Source organism: Leptinotarsa decemlineata, unplaced genomic scaffold, assembly GCF_025532065.1.
Source record: "Leptinotarsa decemlineata unplaced genomic scaffold, Ldec_3_MD MMD2_tig00026282_RagTag_RagTag, whole genome shotgun sequence".
NCBI lineage: Eukaryota > Metazoa > Arthropoda > Insecta > Coleoptera > Chrysomelidae > Leptinotarsa > Leptinotarsa decemlineata.
In genome coordinates, this window is record NW_027412668.1 from 17,443,122 (window position 1) to 17,462,260 (window position 19,139).

Below are 19,139 nucleotides of genomic sequence, written 5' to 3' on the forward strand. Positions count from 1 at the left end.
GTTTCTTACAGAAAATATTTTAGCGGAATGGAATGAAATTGAACAAGGAGGTTCCGTGCATGTGCTTTCCATTAAAATATTAATTGAGTACTGTAGAAATATAGCGACAGGAGAGAAAGCGAGAAGTACCTTATTTCTTACCATTAACACTGTATAAACGCATTTAACTTCTGACATATCCGGGGTCAACGGTAGATCTCCACAATATCTCAATATACATTCGAAACATTCCATTGCCAGAGGAGACAGTTCTGGATCATCCAGCCTCAAGAGTGATCCGTCAAGGGGAGTACCCTGCCATTTGATTAGATCTGTCTGCTGTTTCCACGTCCATTCCTTTCGCTTCTCCTTTGATTTCATTGTGGAGTCCATTTTCAGAACTTCCAAACTGAAAGAAAATCATATTTAAATTGAATGTTGATAACACAAAGTTTGTAAAATTCTCGAATACAGAGGTACACTTTTAAAAAAATGGCTAGTCTTCCGTTCAGTCAATCGTCTATGAAATATGAATCAGGAATTCTATAACTTTCATACAATATGAAGTGGAAAATAAAGGAACGTTAGTGATTGTAAGCAATGATATATATATTTTATTATGTGCAATTGATCATATGTTGAATGGTTCTAAAAATTTTTTATTCATTAAAGAACAAAGTAATACAAATCATGAAACAACAAAGATTAATTGGCGCTCCGGGACGACTTCATTGATTTCAGTGACGCATTTGCTTTTTCAGCTGCAGAAAAACCCGGAAAACCTGCAGCACCACATCATCTGAAGACATTGATCTGTCAATATCCCTTCTTATATAAAACAAAATATAGGGTGTCTCCAGAGGCTCCTATAAATTCAAAACATCGCCAGAACACTTCGTGATAAAACTATCGTCAAACTTAAACCAGTCCGTTTCGTCTTTGAACAGTGCGTAATAATGACCTGATTCAACGCCAGAACCACAGTAAACAATTACTGCATGAAGACTATAATAATGGTTTGCTAGATTGAAGTGTTCATCTATTTCCAACCTTCGTAAGAGGTTGGTGCATCCGTCAGAGGTTGAGTCATGTTTGAAGATCATCAGTGTCATTATTAGATTGACTGGAGCTTCAGCTAGACTTGCTTTCTTATAATAATCAGTTAGTTTGGTGCATGTTTGGCAATACAGTTGATCATCACCCGTTAAAAGTTACATTTTCAGATGATTTGACAATAAGCTTTGCACAGACTAGTTATCAGTCATATTAGGAAAAGCTAGATGTAGTTCCAGAAAATCATATATGTTTTTGCTACCTCTTGAACATTTACTACAAAGTAAACAAATGAGGAATTTTCCAGCAAAAGATCTACAAACACAAGACGAGACAGACTGTACGGAATCATTCAATCCAGAGCGGTTAGGAGTATTGATTGTGCTATTTGTTTGCTCATGAAGAGTATTCAAAAAGGACCCCAAGAAATCGGTTGGTGGGAAAAATGATACATTCTTTCGAAAATGCAATTCTTAGCCTTAGGCATAAGGTTTGACTTCTGAGGGTGGTCGCTCATGACGACGTTCATGAAATATCTAGCGTTTGATAGTTCCTATAAAAAAATTAGACATAATTTATATACATGTTGTTTTTATATGAACCATCCAATTCTAAATGAATTATTTGACTTCTTTGCCAAAGACTTCAAAATCTTGCAAACTATTTGAATTAAGAAAATTCTGAACTTAAATTACAAAAATACGACTGTTGAATATTTCTGCAGCTTTCTAGCTGCAGTTAACCAATCTTGACCTTCACCAAATGGTTACAATTGTTAATCAAATATAGACAATTCAATCAGAAACATAAATAGTCAGTTGTCTATAAATCAAATTATCTAAAAAAATCGTTGAGGCCAGTCTCAACTCCCTACAGTGTAGGTTAATGGACTGACACCTATCATAAAACAACTACTCTCCTGGCTAATACCACGATAGGCGTTGGATTATATCCGACAGGTGCCAGTGCAGGATTCTTCAGTGAAGTTATTCCAGCATATACTGTTGATATATTTTCAATTATTGGAACACACTTGCAGACCGGTTTCGGGCTGTTTGGCCGTCAGGGCAAGCTATTATCTATCATCAACAGAAAGTCAATACTTCTTATTAGTCAGTGGGCTATGCTTGAAGACTGGCAGTAAACAAATCTAAAGAAATGAACTTTAAACGTTCAAGACAATCTCGAATATACCTACACAGTAGGTTGAATGGACTGACGCCTATCAGAAAACAAATACTCTGCTGGCTAATACCACGAAGGGCGTTGGATTATATCCGACAGGCGTCAGTGCAGGAATCTTCACAGAAAATTTCCTGCATATACAGTTGGCAATACAACTGAAAGAGTCGATCTTCAATTTTGAAACGGGCACACTTGCAGACCGGTTTCGGGCTCATTAGCTACTCATCAGTGCAAAATAGTGGCCATCATCGACCTAAAATCAATGATATTTCATAAATGAAAATCGGAATTCTCTTAGAGTATTTCATTCCTCTTCGTAAGTTGGAGTGAACAACAAAATATCACTCCATCTAGTGGACGAGGTACTAACCAACTGCATATCTGAAATGTGCCCGATTCCTCTGAATAAGGAAGAAAAACTTTCTTATTAGTCAGTGGGCTATGCTTGAAGACTGGCAGTAAACAAATCTAAAGAAATGAACTTTAAACGTTCTAGCCAGTCTCGAATATACCTACACAGTAGGTTGAATGGACTGACGCTTATCAGAAAACAACTACTCTCCTGGCTAATCATGGAAGGAAGTGATATGGTCTACGGGCTTAAACTTGTTGCACGATATGTTGGAGAACATACCCTTTACACTATGCAAGGAAGGGTTACAAACTCAATTATTGTGCCCGATTCCTTTGAATAAGGAAGAAAAACTTTCTTATTAGTCAGTGGGCTATGCTTGAAGACTGGCACTAAACAAATCTAAAGAAATGAACTTTAAACGTTCAAGCCAATCTCGAATATACCTACACAGTAGGTTGGATGGACAGACGCCTATCAGAAAACTACTCTCCTGGCGAATTATGGAAGGAAGTGATATGGTCTACTTTGGCTTGATCTAATATGTCTAAAATGGCGGGCTTAAACTTGTTGCACGGTATGTTGGAGAACATACCCTTTACACTATGCAAGGAAGGGTTACAAACTCAATTATTTAAGAATCCTTGGAAATTCACAAGCATAAACAATGCGGGTGCATCCTGTTAAATGATCAAATCGATTCAGTTTACTCACCGTTTTTAAATTGGCACATCCGCATTGTAAATTGTAAATTCAAGTACTCAATCAAGCCAAGTACCTTTATTAATACCTACAGGGGTGGTATATAAGGGCTAATGTAATGAACTATTGTTAGTTTATTCTATATGTTTGAAAATGTCCGTATAGGACGAAACTGCATTAACGTTAGTTACAAATAAAAGCGGTAAAAACATAAAAAGTTCAATTTCTCTTGACTTCATATCGATAAGTGTAAATAAATGTAATTTTAGGCTAATATGCAAAATTCCAAAACTCCTTAGATGATTTTTTATATACTGAAGAAGCGCAATATTGAACTGAAAAACAGGCTGTTATTTGAAGGGTAGTCTTTGCTGACCAGTCAAGAACAAAACTAAGAAGTTGTTTGGGTAGGAAACAATACGGAAGTGTACTCTTTTAACAAAAGGTATTTCAATATTTCGTTTTGTTATCATCAATATATTATCAATAGAAATGGAAAACTGGATTATTCAAAAAAAATTCCATCCATCCTTGGTAACAGGATCACCTCACTCTAGATAATGTTTTTTCATTCGGTAGTTGTCTCTAATCACATTTTCTTTTTACTGAATTTAAAATTCTATGACTGATGACTATCTGTCAAACTTCGATTTTCATAAAAAAATAATATATTGCCTTCCACGTGCTTTGTTTCACCTGTTGATTATTCGAAAGTTTTTAATATGTAATTAAAAAATAATACAAAATAAAAAATCTTAAATATCATAGTTTGCAATTTCAAAAAATTAATTTTGTTTTGTATAGTAATTTTATCTTCTTCAACATGTGCTACCTAGTCAACATCATTTTGAACACGGCTGACCTCACCAACGATAAGTTGATAATATGTTGTTTCATCAGCTTTTTCCTGATGATGATAATGAAACTTATCGAAATATTGGAATACCTTGTATTATAAGAGTACTCTTCCGTATTGCTGTTTACCAAAAAACTTCAAAGTTGAACCACAACACAATTATTCTGAAAAATTGTTTTTTATAAATTCCACAAGAACCTCTTACACCAACTTACAACCCATTGTTAAAGAACGTCCCATCTAACGATAGATTTTTTTAGATTACTTATTATGATATTAGTCACGTTATCTTCATGTGAATGGGAATGTTTCGACATTGTATATTGTTATTGTAGCGAAAGTTTCACTCACTTTTTCTTTATTGCGTTTGTGCATTTCCTGAAGGTGGATTATCTATGTTGCATCAATTTCATTGGGAAAGTGAAACTAAATCAACATTTGAATTGTTTATCAAAGTTAGCGGTGATTTCACGAAAACTGTATTCAATATTCCATTCTCTTATACGTTTTCGATATTGAGTTTTATCAGTCCAGAATGAGATTAAATTTTAATCCTGATTAGACGTGATACAAATTTGATTTTCACTGAGATCATTCGAAAACATTAGCCTGAATATTTTATCTTCATTTGTTCACTGCCAATAATTCCACAAACAATAAAATCTCATAAGTATGCTTAATTTTTATTATAAAATTTGATCAAATGAGCAAAGTTGCCAGATATGTATCTCAATATTTGACATATCTATATGCACTTTCTACAACTCACTTATATTGAATTCAACATCAAAATATCAGCGTATTATTGTATTTATAGGTTACTGATATTATACAGCAGTATGAGTGAATCACTACCGACTACTAAAAAGTTGTTCACTTTGACGAAATCCAACACATATTTAGTTTTTGTAATGTTCTCAGCAACTCCACTTAGCGCATTGGGAGCTAAGTAATATGCATCGATACAGAAAATTGTTAGGAATCACACGTTAAAAGGTAAGACCTCGTTAATCCTTAGTTCGCACAAGTTGTCGTTAGTAGGGGTGCGACAGCTGGTTAACGGAAAAACAGATTTTAAAACAGATTTTTCAAAACGATTACCTTCAGTGTTGTTGAGGAAGTGTACCTTTTTTACTTGGAAAAGGCGTGAGAATTAGGATTTTCATGAAAAGTTCCAAACGTTCACTCTCAAAAAAGTTGGGGCAATTTGAAATAAATAATGACAGCGTACACAGCGCCCTCTAGATGTTACATGGAAATCAATACCAAATTTCATGCGAATAATTAATTTTTTGCAAAAGTTATTTAAAAAAAAAACAACAAAAAACACCCTGTATCTTCGAAACGATTGATTTCCGGACACAAGTTTATATAGACTTTTTTTGAATCAGGAACACTTGAATAATTTAAAGTACTCATGTTACATCTATCACACAAACAGTATCTGTGATTGATGATATGTTTATTTTGTGGTAATTCATGATCACTTTAATGAAATGAATAGAAACACTAGTTATTTTTATACGTATAAAACCTTGATAATGGGGTTACACCCAAAACCGGTCGTATAAATAAAATTAACCAGTGATTCATAATGAAAAAAGCAATTCCAATGTACTTCGTCATTCCATTCATAAAGATGCTAAGCGCACACCAACGTTCACGTTTGAAAACGATTTTTCTTCCATCTAATAACATGTGTACAAAGTTGAGTCAATTTCATTTCTCGAGTCGACAGATTTTGACGGAATAAAGGCGAATCGGTTCAAACACCAGGGTTTCAATGCGTCTTTGTATAACTATAACCGGAACATTCTGTTTTGCGAAAATGCAAAATAGTTTACCACACTTTACAGTTATGGTTCACTTAAAGAGCATTAAACTACATTCGATAAAGTAATTGAACTGCTGGCATATAGTCAACAAAATAGTACTTGCATTCTTTAAGAAATGGTAAAAACCGGTACCATTGCAAATAACGACAAACAATGTCACTTCTCATTTTATTGATTACATGATCGTAAGCAACATCACCGATGAAGAGCAAGTCCATAATTATTTGTGTCTGAAAACTGTATCGAAGAGAAGTACATACGTATAAGTAAATACATATTTCTCCCAACTACCTACACTGTTGTAGGTTCTGGTTAATACCTGCCGGAAATAACGACTTCCCTGGCTAATACCACCAGAACCTACAGTGTGGGTAGTTGGGAGAGATGAATATTTCGAAACTTTATTTCGAAATATTCATCAAGATACAGATGCAAATTTATTTACTAGACAATCTGGTTTGCCAAAGTGTTTGCGATGGCTTTCCAGACAAAGAATTTACATTTTTCAGTGGTGTCAATTTCTTGACCTGTAAGTGGTCACGGGTCAGTATGTTTGCGTCTGAATTCGACCCGTTAGACAATATCAACGAATTATTCGGAAACTGAGTGCAACAAAAAGTATGTTGCTTGAATAATAATGAATACACAGAGAGCCAGTCTGTGACATACTGAACCCATTGTTTAGAACTGGAAAAATGAAACATTCAAATTGAGATTTTAAATCATCAAGCATGACATGTACGATATATTTTTGAGCTGAATAATTGACTTGGATTGAATTTATCACTTCTATAAAATAGTTATTCAATGACAAAAAAAATTAAACATATCACTCTTAATATTTTATGACAATGCATTTTTTTTGTTTTGAAAATTGAGAACAGAAAGCACTTCTTCAATGCCTGTAGTGGATACTGACGTCTGTTATCGAGCTGTAATATGGTCGTTATATTCCACATCTTTGAAATTTGTAAATATCTTCAGCTTTTCGTCTAAAACTAACTAACCAACCCATCTCTCATGAAAAAAATTCGTAGCTTTTGTACTGACATTTTGAGAAGCTCTCATTACGTTGAGTTGTTTGTGCCGTCAAATAGTCATGACTATTACGATGAAGGACTATTTATATTTCGAGAACTGCCAACACTAATGTCAATAGATAAAATGTGACAAAGTTTGACATTTTTCAGCATAAACATACTCAACGTTTTGATGTACAACTGGTATTTATTTTGTTTACAGTGAGTTAAGAAAATTTATTTGACAACAAAATGGAAATTTCAACAGAAAGTTTTCTTTGGATTATTTTTCACAAGTTTCGACACGGATTATCTCAACAAGAATGTGTCGATGAACTCATGTCTTTTTATGGCGATAAAGCACCATCAAAAACCAAAATATATCGCTGGTATAGTGAATTCAATAGTGGTCGTAGTTCGGTCGCCATGCAAAATCGTCATCAGTTCCACTTCAATACATTTGAATTTGCATGAATACTCAATTGTGGAAAAAATTGTTCTCGTTGGATACCCTATAATTTATCAATCGCTCAAAAAAATTCTCGCGTCAAGTGGTGAAATGAAGTGATAGAAAAGTTCGACCGTGGTGCTTCAAAAGATGTGTATAAAATCGTAACAGGTGACGAATCATGGATATATGCGTATCTATAAGCCGGAAACAAAACAGTAATCGACCGTATGGTCATTCCAAGACGAGCTAAATCCAACAGAAGTTGTTCGTGGAGGAAGCACAGCGAAGCAAATAGTCGCCTGTTTCTTCGATCGAATGGGTTATGTGGCCACTGTTCCGCTTGAGCAACGTAGAACGGTCAATTCTGAGTGGTACACGACTATTTGTTTGCCGGAAGTCTTCGGAGAAATTCGTAAAACTAACCGCCGAAAACGAATTATTCTCCATCATGACACTGACATGATATCGAATTGATGACTCATCCTCCTCACAATCCTGATTTAGCACCCAATAACTTATTGTTTCCGAATATCAAAAGTGAACTGCGTGGTCAACGATTTGCGAGCGCCAAGAAGCAGTTGAAGCGTTCAAAAACCAAGTTTTGGAGCCATGTTTTGGAGGTGTCTCAAGAGAAATGGAAAAACTGCGTTGACAAATGGTTTGAACGAATGCAAAAGTGTATTGATCATCAAGGGAAATATTTGAAAAAACAATAAAGCCATTTTCATTAACAAATGTTTGTTATTATTCGCTGTAAATATTACTACAGTTTTTTCCCAACACCAAACCATTATTTTAACACCTCGACACGTGTTTCAACCACCAAGTGATCATCTCCAAGGAGAAGATTAAACTAAATATACTCACAATGTTATCCTTATACCTATAAATAAGGATAAGTATATTTAGTTTGATCTTCCTCTTGGTTATCGAAACACGTGTCGAGGTCTTAAAATAACGGTTTGGTATTGGGAAAAAACTCCAGTAGTATTCATTACTACACCGAAGGTTTCAAACAGTGCATCACAATTACATTATATTGAATATAAAATTATATTGAATATGGCCGCCGGAGTAGATCCTGCTGAACAGTGTACTGTGTACCCACTTTCAGTGTTGCTTGGTTTGAAATGTTTTCAAAAGTGTTTTATTGTTTTATTTTTTCAACATCGTTCTGTGTTTGACTTATCAAATCCAATTTAAATAGGTGTATGACCAATAAATGTCTATGTATCTATCTATCATTATTTGCTATTTCGGAAATATAAATAGTACCCCTCGTATGCTTGCTACCCAAGAACTCAATTTCAACAAAGTAGACTTTAAATCAAACGAAACATTACATTCAACGAATGATATTAGTAATGCCATTGGCAATATAAGTTGATAAGTGATACCAAAAAATCTAAATACATAACACAGTAGTTTGCGAGTGGAATTACATACGTATTAGGTCATATCAGCTTGTTAATATTCATCTGCAACTAACAAAATCTTCAAGTCACTTTTCATCACTACATAAATTTGTCTGAATTTATATTATTGACTCTCTTAATAGAAATGGACGGTTTAATGTTAATTTATGTTTATTTTTATGACTTCCCATCACGAAGTTGAAACTTAGTCTCGTGTTATTAAATCGTGTTAAAATTTATAGAATTTCACTTCTATTATTCAAAGTAATAATTCAAAATATGGATCGATACTATAGTCGAAATGTTTAGTGTTCCAAGGATATTCTCAATAGTTAGTTCAATGAACAGTTTATAAGTGAATATGATAAAACAATGAAAATATAAGTAACCAATAGCCCCTTCTCCTGTAGTTGACACTTTTACATGAACAGCATATATAAGCATTGAATTGGAGAAACATTACCGAACTTCAATAATTCTTTGATGGACCTTAACTATCCGCCTAGTTAGGATAATTCATGAAATTCACTATAATGTGTAAATAATAATCTTCACCTGAACCACAAATGAATATATTTTTGTGTCGGATACAGTACAGCTGTTTACCAGATTTCTAATGACCAGTTTGCTGTCAATAATACAACTCCAACATATGGCCACTTTATTAACCCTACTTCAGAATTCCGTTCTGGCCTAGAATAAATAATCGATGCTCCATCCTAATGAAATATGTATGTATGTATACAACACTCAAATTATTAGGATGAGTGGTTTCAAATTTGCGATCACCAGATGATCATGTTAAACTATCTACTACTATTCGTCAAAAATATTATCTCGTACGTGAAACAATTATATTAGGTACGTTTAAAAGTTTAAAAAAGGAAGATTTTAAATTTAGCCAGTCTCTGAGCTGCATCAAAGAAATTATTTCAACCCAATAAAACTTTTTTACTTGGCCAATTTTGCACTGTGATATCTAATACAGGTTACATTCTTCTATTCTATTTCTACATCTACATCTACTTGACTATTGATTACCACAATTAGAAACTAAACTATCGAGCATGGATTAGAAAAAATTTAATGTCTATAACTGAGACCAAAGAAGTTGAAAATTCAATTGAAAAAAAAGTTCAATGTGAAAATGTGAATTAGATTGATAGTGTGTTCAACAATGGAATGAATAACTGAAAACTACATCCAATATTTCAACAATTCAATATATTTTTTGTTGCACATTCGGATATAAAGAACGAGTAATAATATCTACAATTATTGAGAGGAAAATGTTGTGATTTAACTAGCCTAGTCTTAGTAACCTAGTCTGCGTAATTACTCTATTGTCTATTTCAAAGGGTAAGTCGATATTGAGTTCTGTGTCGATCCCATAGATGACGTCTTCGTGAGAGGAGATGTCATCGCCATGCAAATGGATAGTACCCACAACGAGACGAATGATCACGCCTCGGTAGCCACCAGAAGCACTGTTCATAACCTAAACAAAACCCAGAAGGCCATCTCTCCTACCGAGAAGTAGCTGAACAAACCCTCAGCTCTTGAGAAAGTGTAAGATCCACCTATCACTGTCCGTCAGAAGGACTAATGGGTGCCACTCAAGAAGCTCGCTGCGAAGGAGAAAATAAACTTCTCCAAAGCAGTCAAATCTCCATGATGTAATCAAGGTTGGCCAAGCTTCTGAAGATCGGCAAATTAGAGCCGTCTTCAGGGGCGTTCTTGAGCACCTGGACATCTCCGATGTTCGTGAGGAGCTCGAAAGTAGGGGCTTTGACCTTACCCCAGTTACCTGAATGAAACGAGGTACCAAACCGTTGCCTCTGCCTTTGTTCTTGTCGGCGAGGATCAGAAACACAGACCTACTGAATGTGAGAATTCAGGTCAAACCCCAGCATCTAGAAACTTCGTTGGGTCAGTACCACCGACATCAACGCATCGGTAACTGACAGCGAAATTTCATGGCAGTGTCAAATGGGTATGAGACAGGCCAAAGAGTTCATTAAAGAGCCATCGCCAAAATTCACGGAGTAGTTACTAAGTCTGAATAGGGGATCAACTAGAGTTCTGGTCGGGCTATTGACGGGACACTGTAGACTCAACAAACACATGAACAACATCGGACTGGCAGACACAGCCCTATGCAGGCTTTGCCAAGAGGATAAGGAAACCTCCGTACATATACTATGCCATTGCGAAGGTCTGTCAAGGATAAGGTTTGCAACATTAGCAGAGAAAAAACCACAACCCTCTCAATATATGGGGAACTTGAGGTCTGGCCTATGTAGTCTAGTTACAAGGATGAGCCTAGACAAGGAACTCTAGCATACATGAGGGGACACACACAATAGACCTGCAAAGGTCGCAGTGTAGTGGCTGTTCAGCACAGAAGCCCCATATTGATCTATTCTAATCTAATCTGTGTCAAATACGCCGGCAGGCATCTTACCTGTAAGATACCTAGGACTGACCACCCGAAGTAAAACAGCTGCAAGGGGGGACACACGGCAAACTACCGCATCTGCCTGGAGTAACCCAAAGTACAACGAAAAGCCAGGGGGTCCACCGCCGTCTCGAGAAAGCCAGGCCCCTCAGAGAAATCCGCGGGATCTGGATATACCCAGGCCGAGGTTAGCTTTTCGAACCTACATCGAAAGGTGCAAGCAGTTCATCAAACCCGACACCCTCTCGATCCGAGCACTCATCTCAGACACAGGAGGTTTTGGACATCTGTTTCGCACTGGACCAGATGAAAAAGTTATTTGCTAAATTCCCCGTACTTATTCAAATGTTTCCGGTGAACACTAACGTGCTAACTGGATCTTGTTAATGTCTAGACAACCTACATTGCCTAAATCTCTGAAGATCGTTTTTTGTAACGCTAATGTAGTCCGTTATCCGGACTACATTAGCGTTACGGTCTGTGATAACCCCGTCCGGGGTTATCACAGACCGATCTCGGTTCACATGCGGTCGTGATGATCCAGAAATAGCCCGATCAATGTGCTCTCCTCAGCGGCTGAGCTGGCTGAAACAGTCGCCCTGCAGAGGCTCAATGAAGGAGTCGAGGACCAAAATATTCTACCTGACGATCGATTTGGTTTATGGAGGGACCACTCCACCGAGTTACAGGCTTTGATGTTGGTTGAAAACACAATCAAGGAGCTCAACAACAATAAGAGTGTTCACCTGGTTCTCTTCGATTATTCGAAAGCCTTCTACCGTGTTTGGCAGAAAAGCCTTTTTCACAAACTGCTTGAGGCCTGATATGGTAGATCTGGTTCTTTTTGAAGGGTACGACCTTTCAGACCAGAGTAGAGGACTTCATGTCTGATAGAAGAGATATTCTCGCTGGAGTGTCATAGAGGGCCGTACCTTCTTATACGTTGTACTCCTTGTACACCAGCGACCTTCCAAGTTCCGAGGGTATGAAGGTACATATCTTTCCGCTTCTTTCATGAGTCGTGAGCTCGGGTCCTCTATATGCAATGCGCATTGAACGACCTCGAGCGATGGTACTTCGATTGGAAGATCACAGTGGTCCCGAATAAAATTCATGCAATAACCATGGGAGGATTTCTGGAAGGGAAATCGATTGGAAACCGCTGGTAAAGAACCTCAGTCTTTCGATAGAGCGCAGGCTCACCTGGATCCCGCACATCGAACACGTGAGGAGCGGATTTCTAATCTGTACTCTTTGATCATCTTGAGTCCAAACTCGACCTCAAAAGCAAGGTTTTGATCTATAACACGATCTACATGGATGCTTCAGGCATCTGGGGACAAACCGCTACTACGAGTATCTCTAAGTTGGAGAGATTACAAAACAAGATACTACGGATAATAGTGAATGCTCCGTGGTTCGTACGACATGAAGCCATCCGCAGTGATTTTCAGCTGCTTTCCATCCAACAGTCCATTCAGTCGAGGAATCGGCGAGTTCTCGATAATGCGGACACTCACGATATCCCGTTAGTTTTAAAAAAAACTGTTTTTACGATAACCAGCTGTCGCACCCCTACGAACGACAACCCTCAGAAGTCGAAACTTGTGCGAGATAAGGATTAACGAGGTGTTATCTTTTAACGTGTGATTCCTAACAAGGGTTGGACGATAGCAAGTGAAAATCGATCGTTCAGACTAGGTCTTGAACCACCGACCAACACGGCAGTCAATTCGTGTGAGTGAACAAGGCACCCACGTCGAACCGCCTCTATACCGACCGACCAGGGAAGCTATAGATTATGCTTTAGACAACCCTTTTCGATACAGAAGGCCACCACACTCCGCCGAGTGTCATAATTTCTGTATCGAAAAGGATCATATCCTTCGTTAACGGGTAAATAACTTTAACACCCCAACCAGATTGAGGTACATCGTAATGGGCGGTTTGGATAACTGAAAACCTTCTTACCATCAATATGCTTCAGTGAGTGATCTTGTTTGTCTCCTTGACGAACAACACGTTTAAGGGGTAAGGGAGCTGGGCTCCATTCTGAATGAAATCATGATAGCCAATCACGTAGCTTTCTCGGTAGCTTCTTTCTACTGAGGAAGCAACGGTGTTAGCGAAACGCTTCTAGAAATAAAAATGCTTGTGAATATTGTGTAATTATTATCATGGATAGGGTTAATAATTTCCATCAAGTAACGGGTTTGCCCATTCTTAATGCATTTGTGGTTCAGTTTCAGAGATTATGAGAGTGTTTCATTCACATGCTGCACAGTGTAGAAAAACAAATGAAAGGCATCTGCATCGTCTCGCTGATATTTTAAATTGTTTCGAAAGCCACATGTTACGAACTTGTGTAGGTTATTTCAATGATACTGTTTTTTACAGTTCGAGTGCGTAGAAAAAGGTGTTTTTCAAACGCTTATTGGATCCAAAATGTGAATGCCGACAAAGAGCAATTTCATGAATATATCATGAAATAACTTAAAAAAGTATATCTTTTGATGTTTGATAAGGTAGGAACAAAGAGAAAAAATTAAGTAAAGTCCATCATTGTAATAAAATTTACTGTCAACAGATCATGAAGTCCTTTCATTTATTTATTACAGACAGCTAAGACAACTGGCAATAAATTTTTTATGCATACACAATGGTGATATTTTTCTTCTTCCTTTATAAAACTTTAGAATATCGAAACAACAATTCATTCATGGTATGTCTCTATACAGTTAAAAAACAGTACATTTGCCAGGTTATAAATGAGGAATGCATTCCCAATAAAAACGGTTATAATCAGACAACATAACACTAGTTATTTATTCAATGAAGCCAAACGTAGCGAATTATATTGAGATGTTTCATTATCTTAATTCTCTACTTTAGAATCGATTACCTTCATCACTATATCCTCAAATAGAACACACGAATTTAATTATGTCTTTCACTAAGACGGAGCATAGTTAAACTAAACATAGGTTTTATAAAAATAAATCATAAAAATATGAAGAGAAAGAACGCAACTTTATTATGCTTTCTAATTTTTCACAATATGAATACACATCCTGTGCTTATTGTTTCAGTTGGTTAAACAAAGTGCTCACCGTCCGATTAACCCTATGAAATTGTTAATTAATGTTTTTATGTATTGAGTAGGTGAAAAAGTATGATTCGTGGAAGGGAAAACATGTGAAATTTTGTTAACCGATTATTGTACTTGCGTGTATATCCCATGATTTTAATGATGGGAAATTATAGACACGTATCTGGTTATTCCAAATTAATGAATGTTCTTTACACATTCAATTAATAAATACTGCAAATTGCATTCAAAAGGAAGCTTTCTCACCAAGAATTTGCTCTGATGTGAATTGAAAACATAGTCATTGTTTGTTCATAGGCTCTTCAGTCATTTGGAAAAATTGAAAAAAAAATATTTCACTCGAATTGTCTGCTTCAACAGATATTCAAATTATAATGATAGATGTCAACAAAGTGTGGGTGATTTCAACGATTTTTCAAATACTTGCAAAACACTATTTTCAAACAAAAGTGATAACTCCAAACCAAAAAAATATATAGAACACTTTTTGTTAATCGTATCCATATACCAGATGTCACAACAATTCGTATTAGCAAGTATACGACAACGTTTTCAAAACAGTACCAGATGTACAGGGTGATTAATTTTTCTGTGATTTCAAAAATATATTTTTGTGGGGTGGTCCCTTCAATGTCTACAGCACACACTTTTTCCAAGCCATAATATGCCGTGCCGGTGTTATTTTTGTCAATTGATCCAGACTTTGAAAGAAATTGATATAATTGTTCCTGCGGATGTCCAATTCAAAAAGTTTGTCTTTGTTCATTCTGTTTGTTTGATTTTAGAGTATGTTTGGGTCAATTTTCCTGTTTGACCCTGTATAAAAAACAATTGAGAGGGTAGTACTCAAATGAAGGAAAAGTTGTTGACAGTACAAAAATTATCTTCTCGTTTTTATATCAAACAAAGCCAACGTCTAGACCAAATTAAAAAGTAAAACCAAGTTAGATACATAAGTGGTCCTTCGAGTTTCAATAATAGCAACCCTGTGGAAGATATCTACTTCACTTACAGTATCTTTGAGAAAAATTGAAAGAATAAAAGCAAAAGTACCAGCAATTTTTCACATATAGTCTGCGAGCATACTCAGAAGACCTGACAGATTTTCAAAGGGGCCTTTCAAGTATGACGTAAGCATATTTATTACAATTATTCACTTATTTACCCCCCCCCCAACTATACTTGTCAGCAAAAGTGAACAAACCTCTACTCCCCCTCTCTCATGCTTACATAAACATTGTTACATGCATTTTTCATTTTTCAAACATAGACAATGTGGCGTTGCCATATGTGTAAAAAAGTAAATAACTACTGCCGTCGTAATCACCATCTAGACCCTCCGCCCCCTGTGTCATCAAAAATAATCAAAACAAAGACCGCCCACCCCCTCTAATATTTCTTCTCCCGGAGGAGAAGGAAATATTGAGAGCAATTAGTTGTTGGTTCAGAGATGCATCAAAAAGACCTTCCTGTTCTGGTGCAGGTGTTTTCAGTCGCAGACCTAGGACGACTATCCTCGATAGGAAGACTTAACAGATTGTCTTTGGTCTGGATTCCTGGTCATACTGGCCTGAAAGACAATGAGGCTGCTGACTCCCCTGCAAAGGAGGGTGCTGTAAGAAGCATCATCGGACCAGAACCTGTCATTGGCATCGCTTTTGGCTTTGCCAAATAAAGTTTGAACACCTAGATGCCAAAAAGATTTATGAAACTCTGGCAGAATCTTCCGGGATTGGCTCACTCCAAGGCGTTAATTCACCCTTCGAAGCTTGATACCAAACAGTTGTTGGACTACAGTAGGGATGAACTACGATGTCTAACAGGCCTTCTTACAGGTAACTGCCATTTGAATCATCATATGCAGAGACTCGGACTGTCGTAAGACAGTGTGTGTCGCCTCTGTTTGGAAAATGAAGAAACAGCATAGCACATACTTTGTGCCTGCCCCGCTGGGGACTGAAAGAGGTTTTTATAGTTCGGCAGAGCCGTACTCTTACCATCTGACCTGAAAGACCACTCACCATACAAACTAATCGGCTTCGTTAAGAAGCTGGGTTTATTTGGTCGAGTGTGAATAGGCGGGTTGCGGTAGAGGGTCGAATAGACCCACTCGCGTTGGACCTAGGTTGGGGGGTAGGGGTCTTCTCCCTACCCCCCAAAAACACAAACCAAGCTCAAGACAGCAGGCGCGCAAAGGAGGGTTACAAATAGAGCAGCAGGCGCGCGTGTTAATAAATGAGAATCCTTTTTTCAAATGAAGAAATACATATAAAGTGAGTTCGAATTATATCAAGGAGGTTGCGTACAGCGCCATCTGCCCGCGAATAGATCAAGCAATAATGTTGATATATCAAGGAGGTTACGTATAGCGCCATCTACCCGCGAATAGATCAAGCAATAATGTCGATAATTCTGTCAAATACAGATCTCGATATGAATTGAAAAGGAAAGTTACAAACAAATAAACATACATACATGCAGGTAAAGATAATATAAAGCGTGTAAAAAAGAATGCATTTTATTGTGTGAGTCAATGATAAAATTAGAAATTTTCTTTTTTTTCATGTTGGTACACTCGTCTCGAATATATGTCCACAGTTTCAGCTGTTTAGCATATTTAGTTTGTTGTGAGAGGCATAAAAGTTAGAAGTGTTTTGCGTGTTTGGCTATTTTCTCTTGTCAAAAAAACATGCATCAAAGAATTTGCATCATATTTTGTGAAAGAAATTGAATTAAGTGCTCAAAAATACTTGAAATGTTGACAGTGGCATACGGTGATTGCACCCTGAGTCAGAAACATTTTTGAAAGTGGTACAAACTTTCCACAGTAGGACAAAAATATGCGAATGACGATGAAAATATTGGGAAAGTGAAGACAATTTTTATAGAGAATCATCGAATCACTATTAGAGAAGTTGCAGAGAATGTCGGCATATCGGTTGGCACATGTCATTCAATTTTTTTGAATTTATTTTAATGAAGCGTGTGCCAGTAAAGTTCGGTCCAAAATTGCCGAACTCTGACCAAAATAACAGTTGCATGAGCATCGCTCAGGAATTGTTGAATGACGTCAACTGGTGCTGAATCATGGATATATGACTATAACATCTAAACCAAAGTCCAATCGTCCCAATAGAAGAACCCAGGAGAGACAAGTTCAAAAAAAAGCAAGCCAGGTTCGATTAAATGTCAAGATTTTGCTTACTGTTTTTTTCGATTGCCGTAGCGTAGTGCATCAGAAGTTCCTGCCATATGGTCGTACGGTCAATAAGGAATATTATCTTGAAGTTATGCGTCACTTACGAGAAGCAATACGAAGAACGTGTTTGGTATTTTGGAAAACAATTCGTGGCTTTTGCACCACGATAACGCACCTGCTCACTCATTATGGTTTGTTCGTAATTTTTTGACCAAATACATGTCTCAGCCACTGTATTCACCAGATTTGGCCCCCTTCAACTTTTTTTCTTCCCAAGATTGATGAGCCCCATAAAAGGATGGCATTTTGCAACTATTTAGGAGATTAAAACCGAATCGCTGAGATAGTTCAAGATCATAGCAAAAAGTACATATAAGAACTGCTTTAAGATTGGAAAAACACTCGCACAAGTATGTCATATCTGAGGGGACCAATTTGAAGGGGAGATAATAGATATTGATGAATAATTAATTATTTTTCTGAGGAAAATAAAAATTAACCTAACTTTTTCAACAGGCGTAAGTGTATGTTTCTGTATATTTTTTATATTCAGCCAAGTACTTGGATCTCACTAGTCTCACTAGTGACGTTTTTGATTTTTTTTTCTAAATGAACCCAGAAATTACTTTCCTATATATTGATATCCTGTAGAAATATCCCTTGAATGAAGTTCAATCTGCCTTTACTTTGTGTAACCGTCAGTTAATAATAAAAATAATATTAACTGTCTCTTCTATTTCACAATAGATCCTTCTTCAGTTAATCTCCCACACGGTGAGTGGTTCTATTCGACCCTCCACTGCACCCTCCACCCGCGAGGATTTATTGTGGCTCACACCTATTCAATGTATACATTCCCAACGAAGCAGATTACTTTTTTACTACTACTCACTCTGTACTCTGCCTGAAGTTATGCAACGCGAACTGCATCAAGGAATATTTTCCCGTTGGGGGCGTAGGACTGCTGGGCGATTGTGAACCCTCCCCCCTTGGAGGCGGCCTCTGGGGGATATCGTGAATAATGTTGCTTTGTCTAGGATTGTTCGTTATCATGTCCAGTCTTTCCATTGGCGGCGATCTTGTCCTCTGCGGTGAGGTTGCTTCCCTTGATGCTTTCATTTGGATCTGTAACAATATAAAAATATCCATTATGTTCAATGAAAAATTCGTCTGGTGAAACTTTTTTTGTATCAACCGACATCAGTAGAACAACCGAAATATTGAAATTTCAGTTGTAATTTTTTTTTATTTCAACAAGTACCCATTAAAGCTCTAAAAACTGCTAGGAATCGTAAATAAAGCTTCAGTGTCTTCATAATACAAAAAATGAAAATGCCGAATTTTTATACCCTCCATAAAACATTAAACTTACGCTATCTAGTGGACTGTTAGCGAAACACGTGTTGCGTTTTTGTAGAAGTGTTTATTGAAAATATCACAATAAAATGTTTCTTGAATCAATATAGGAGGTTATGTCAATATTTCATGTTCCATAAAGGGTGACTTACATAAATCCCTTCCATTCG

General features: G+C 36.8%; 1 protein-coding gene across 2 annotated transcripts in view; it reads right to left on the reverse strand.

The window, feature by feature from the left end:
• Myo10A (unconventional myosin 10A) overlaps positions 1-19,139 on the reverse strand; it is a 184,391-nt gene that overhangs the window by 3,619 nt on the left and 161,633 nt on the right. For both annotated transcript variants that reach the window (XM_074179939.1, XM_074179940.1), the window contains exons 18-19: positions 18,506-18,738; positions 142-388 (exon numbers count right to left, since the gene is read on the reverse strand). In XM_074179939.1, the coding sequence (XP_074036040.1) occupies positions 142-388; positions 18,506-18,738 (480 nt within the window). The remainder of the gene's footprint in view (positions 1-141; positions 389-18,505; positions 18,739-19,139) is intronic.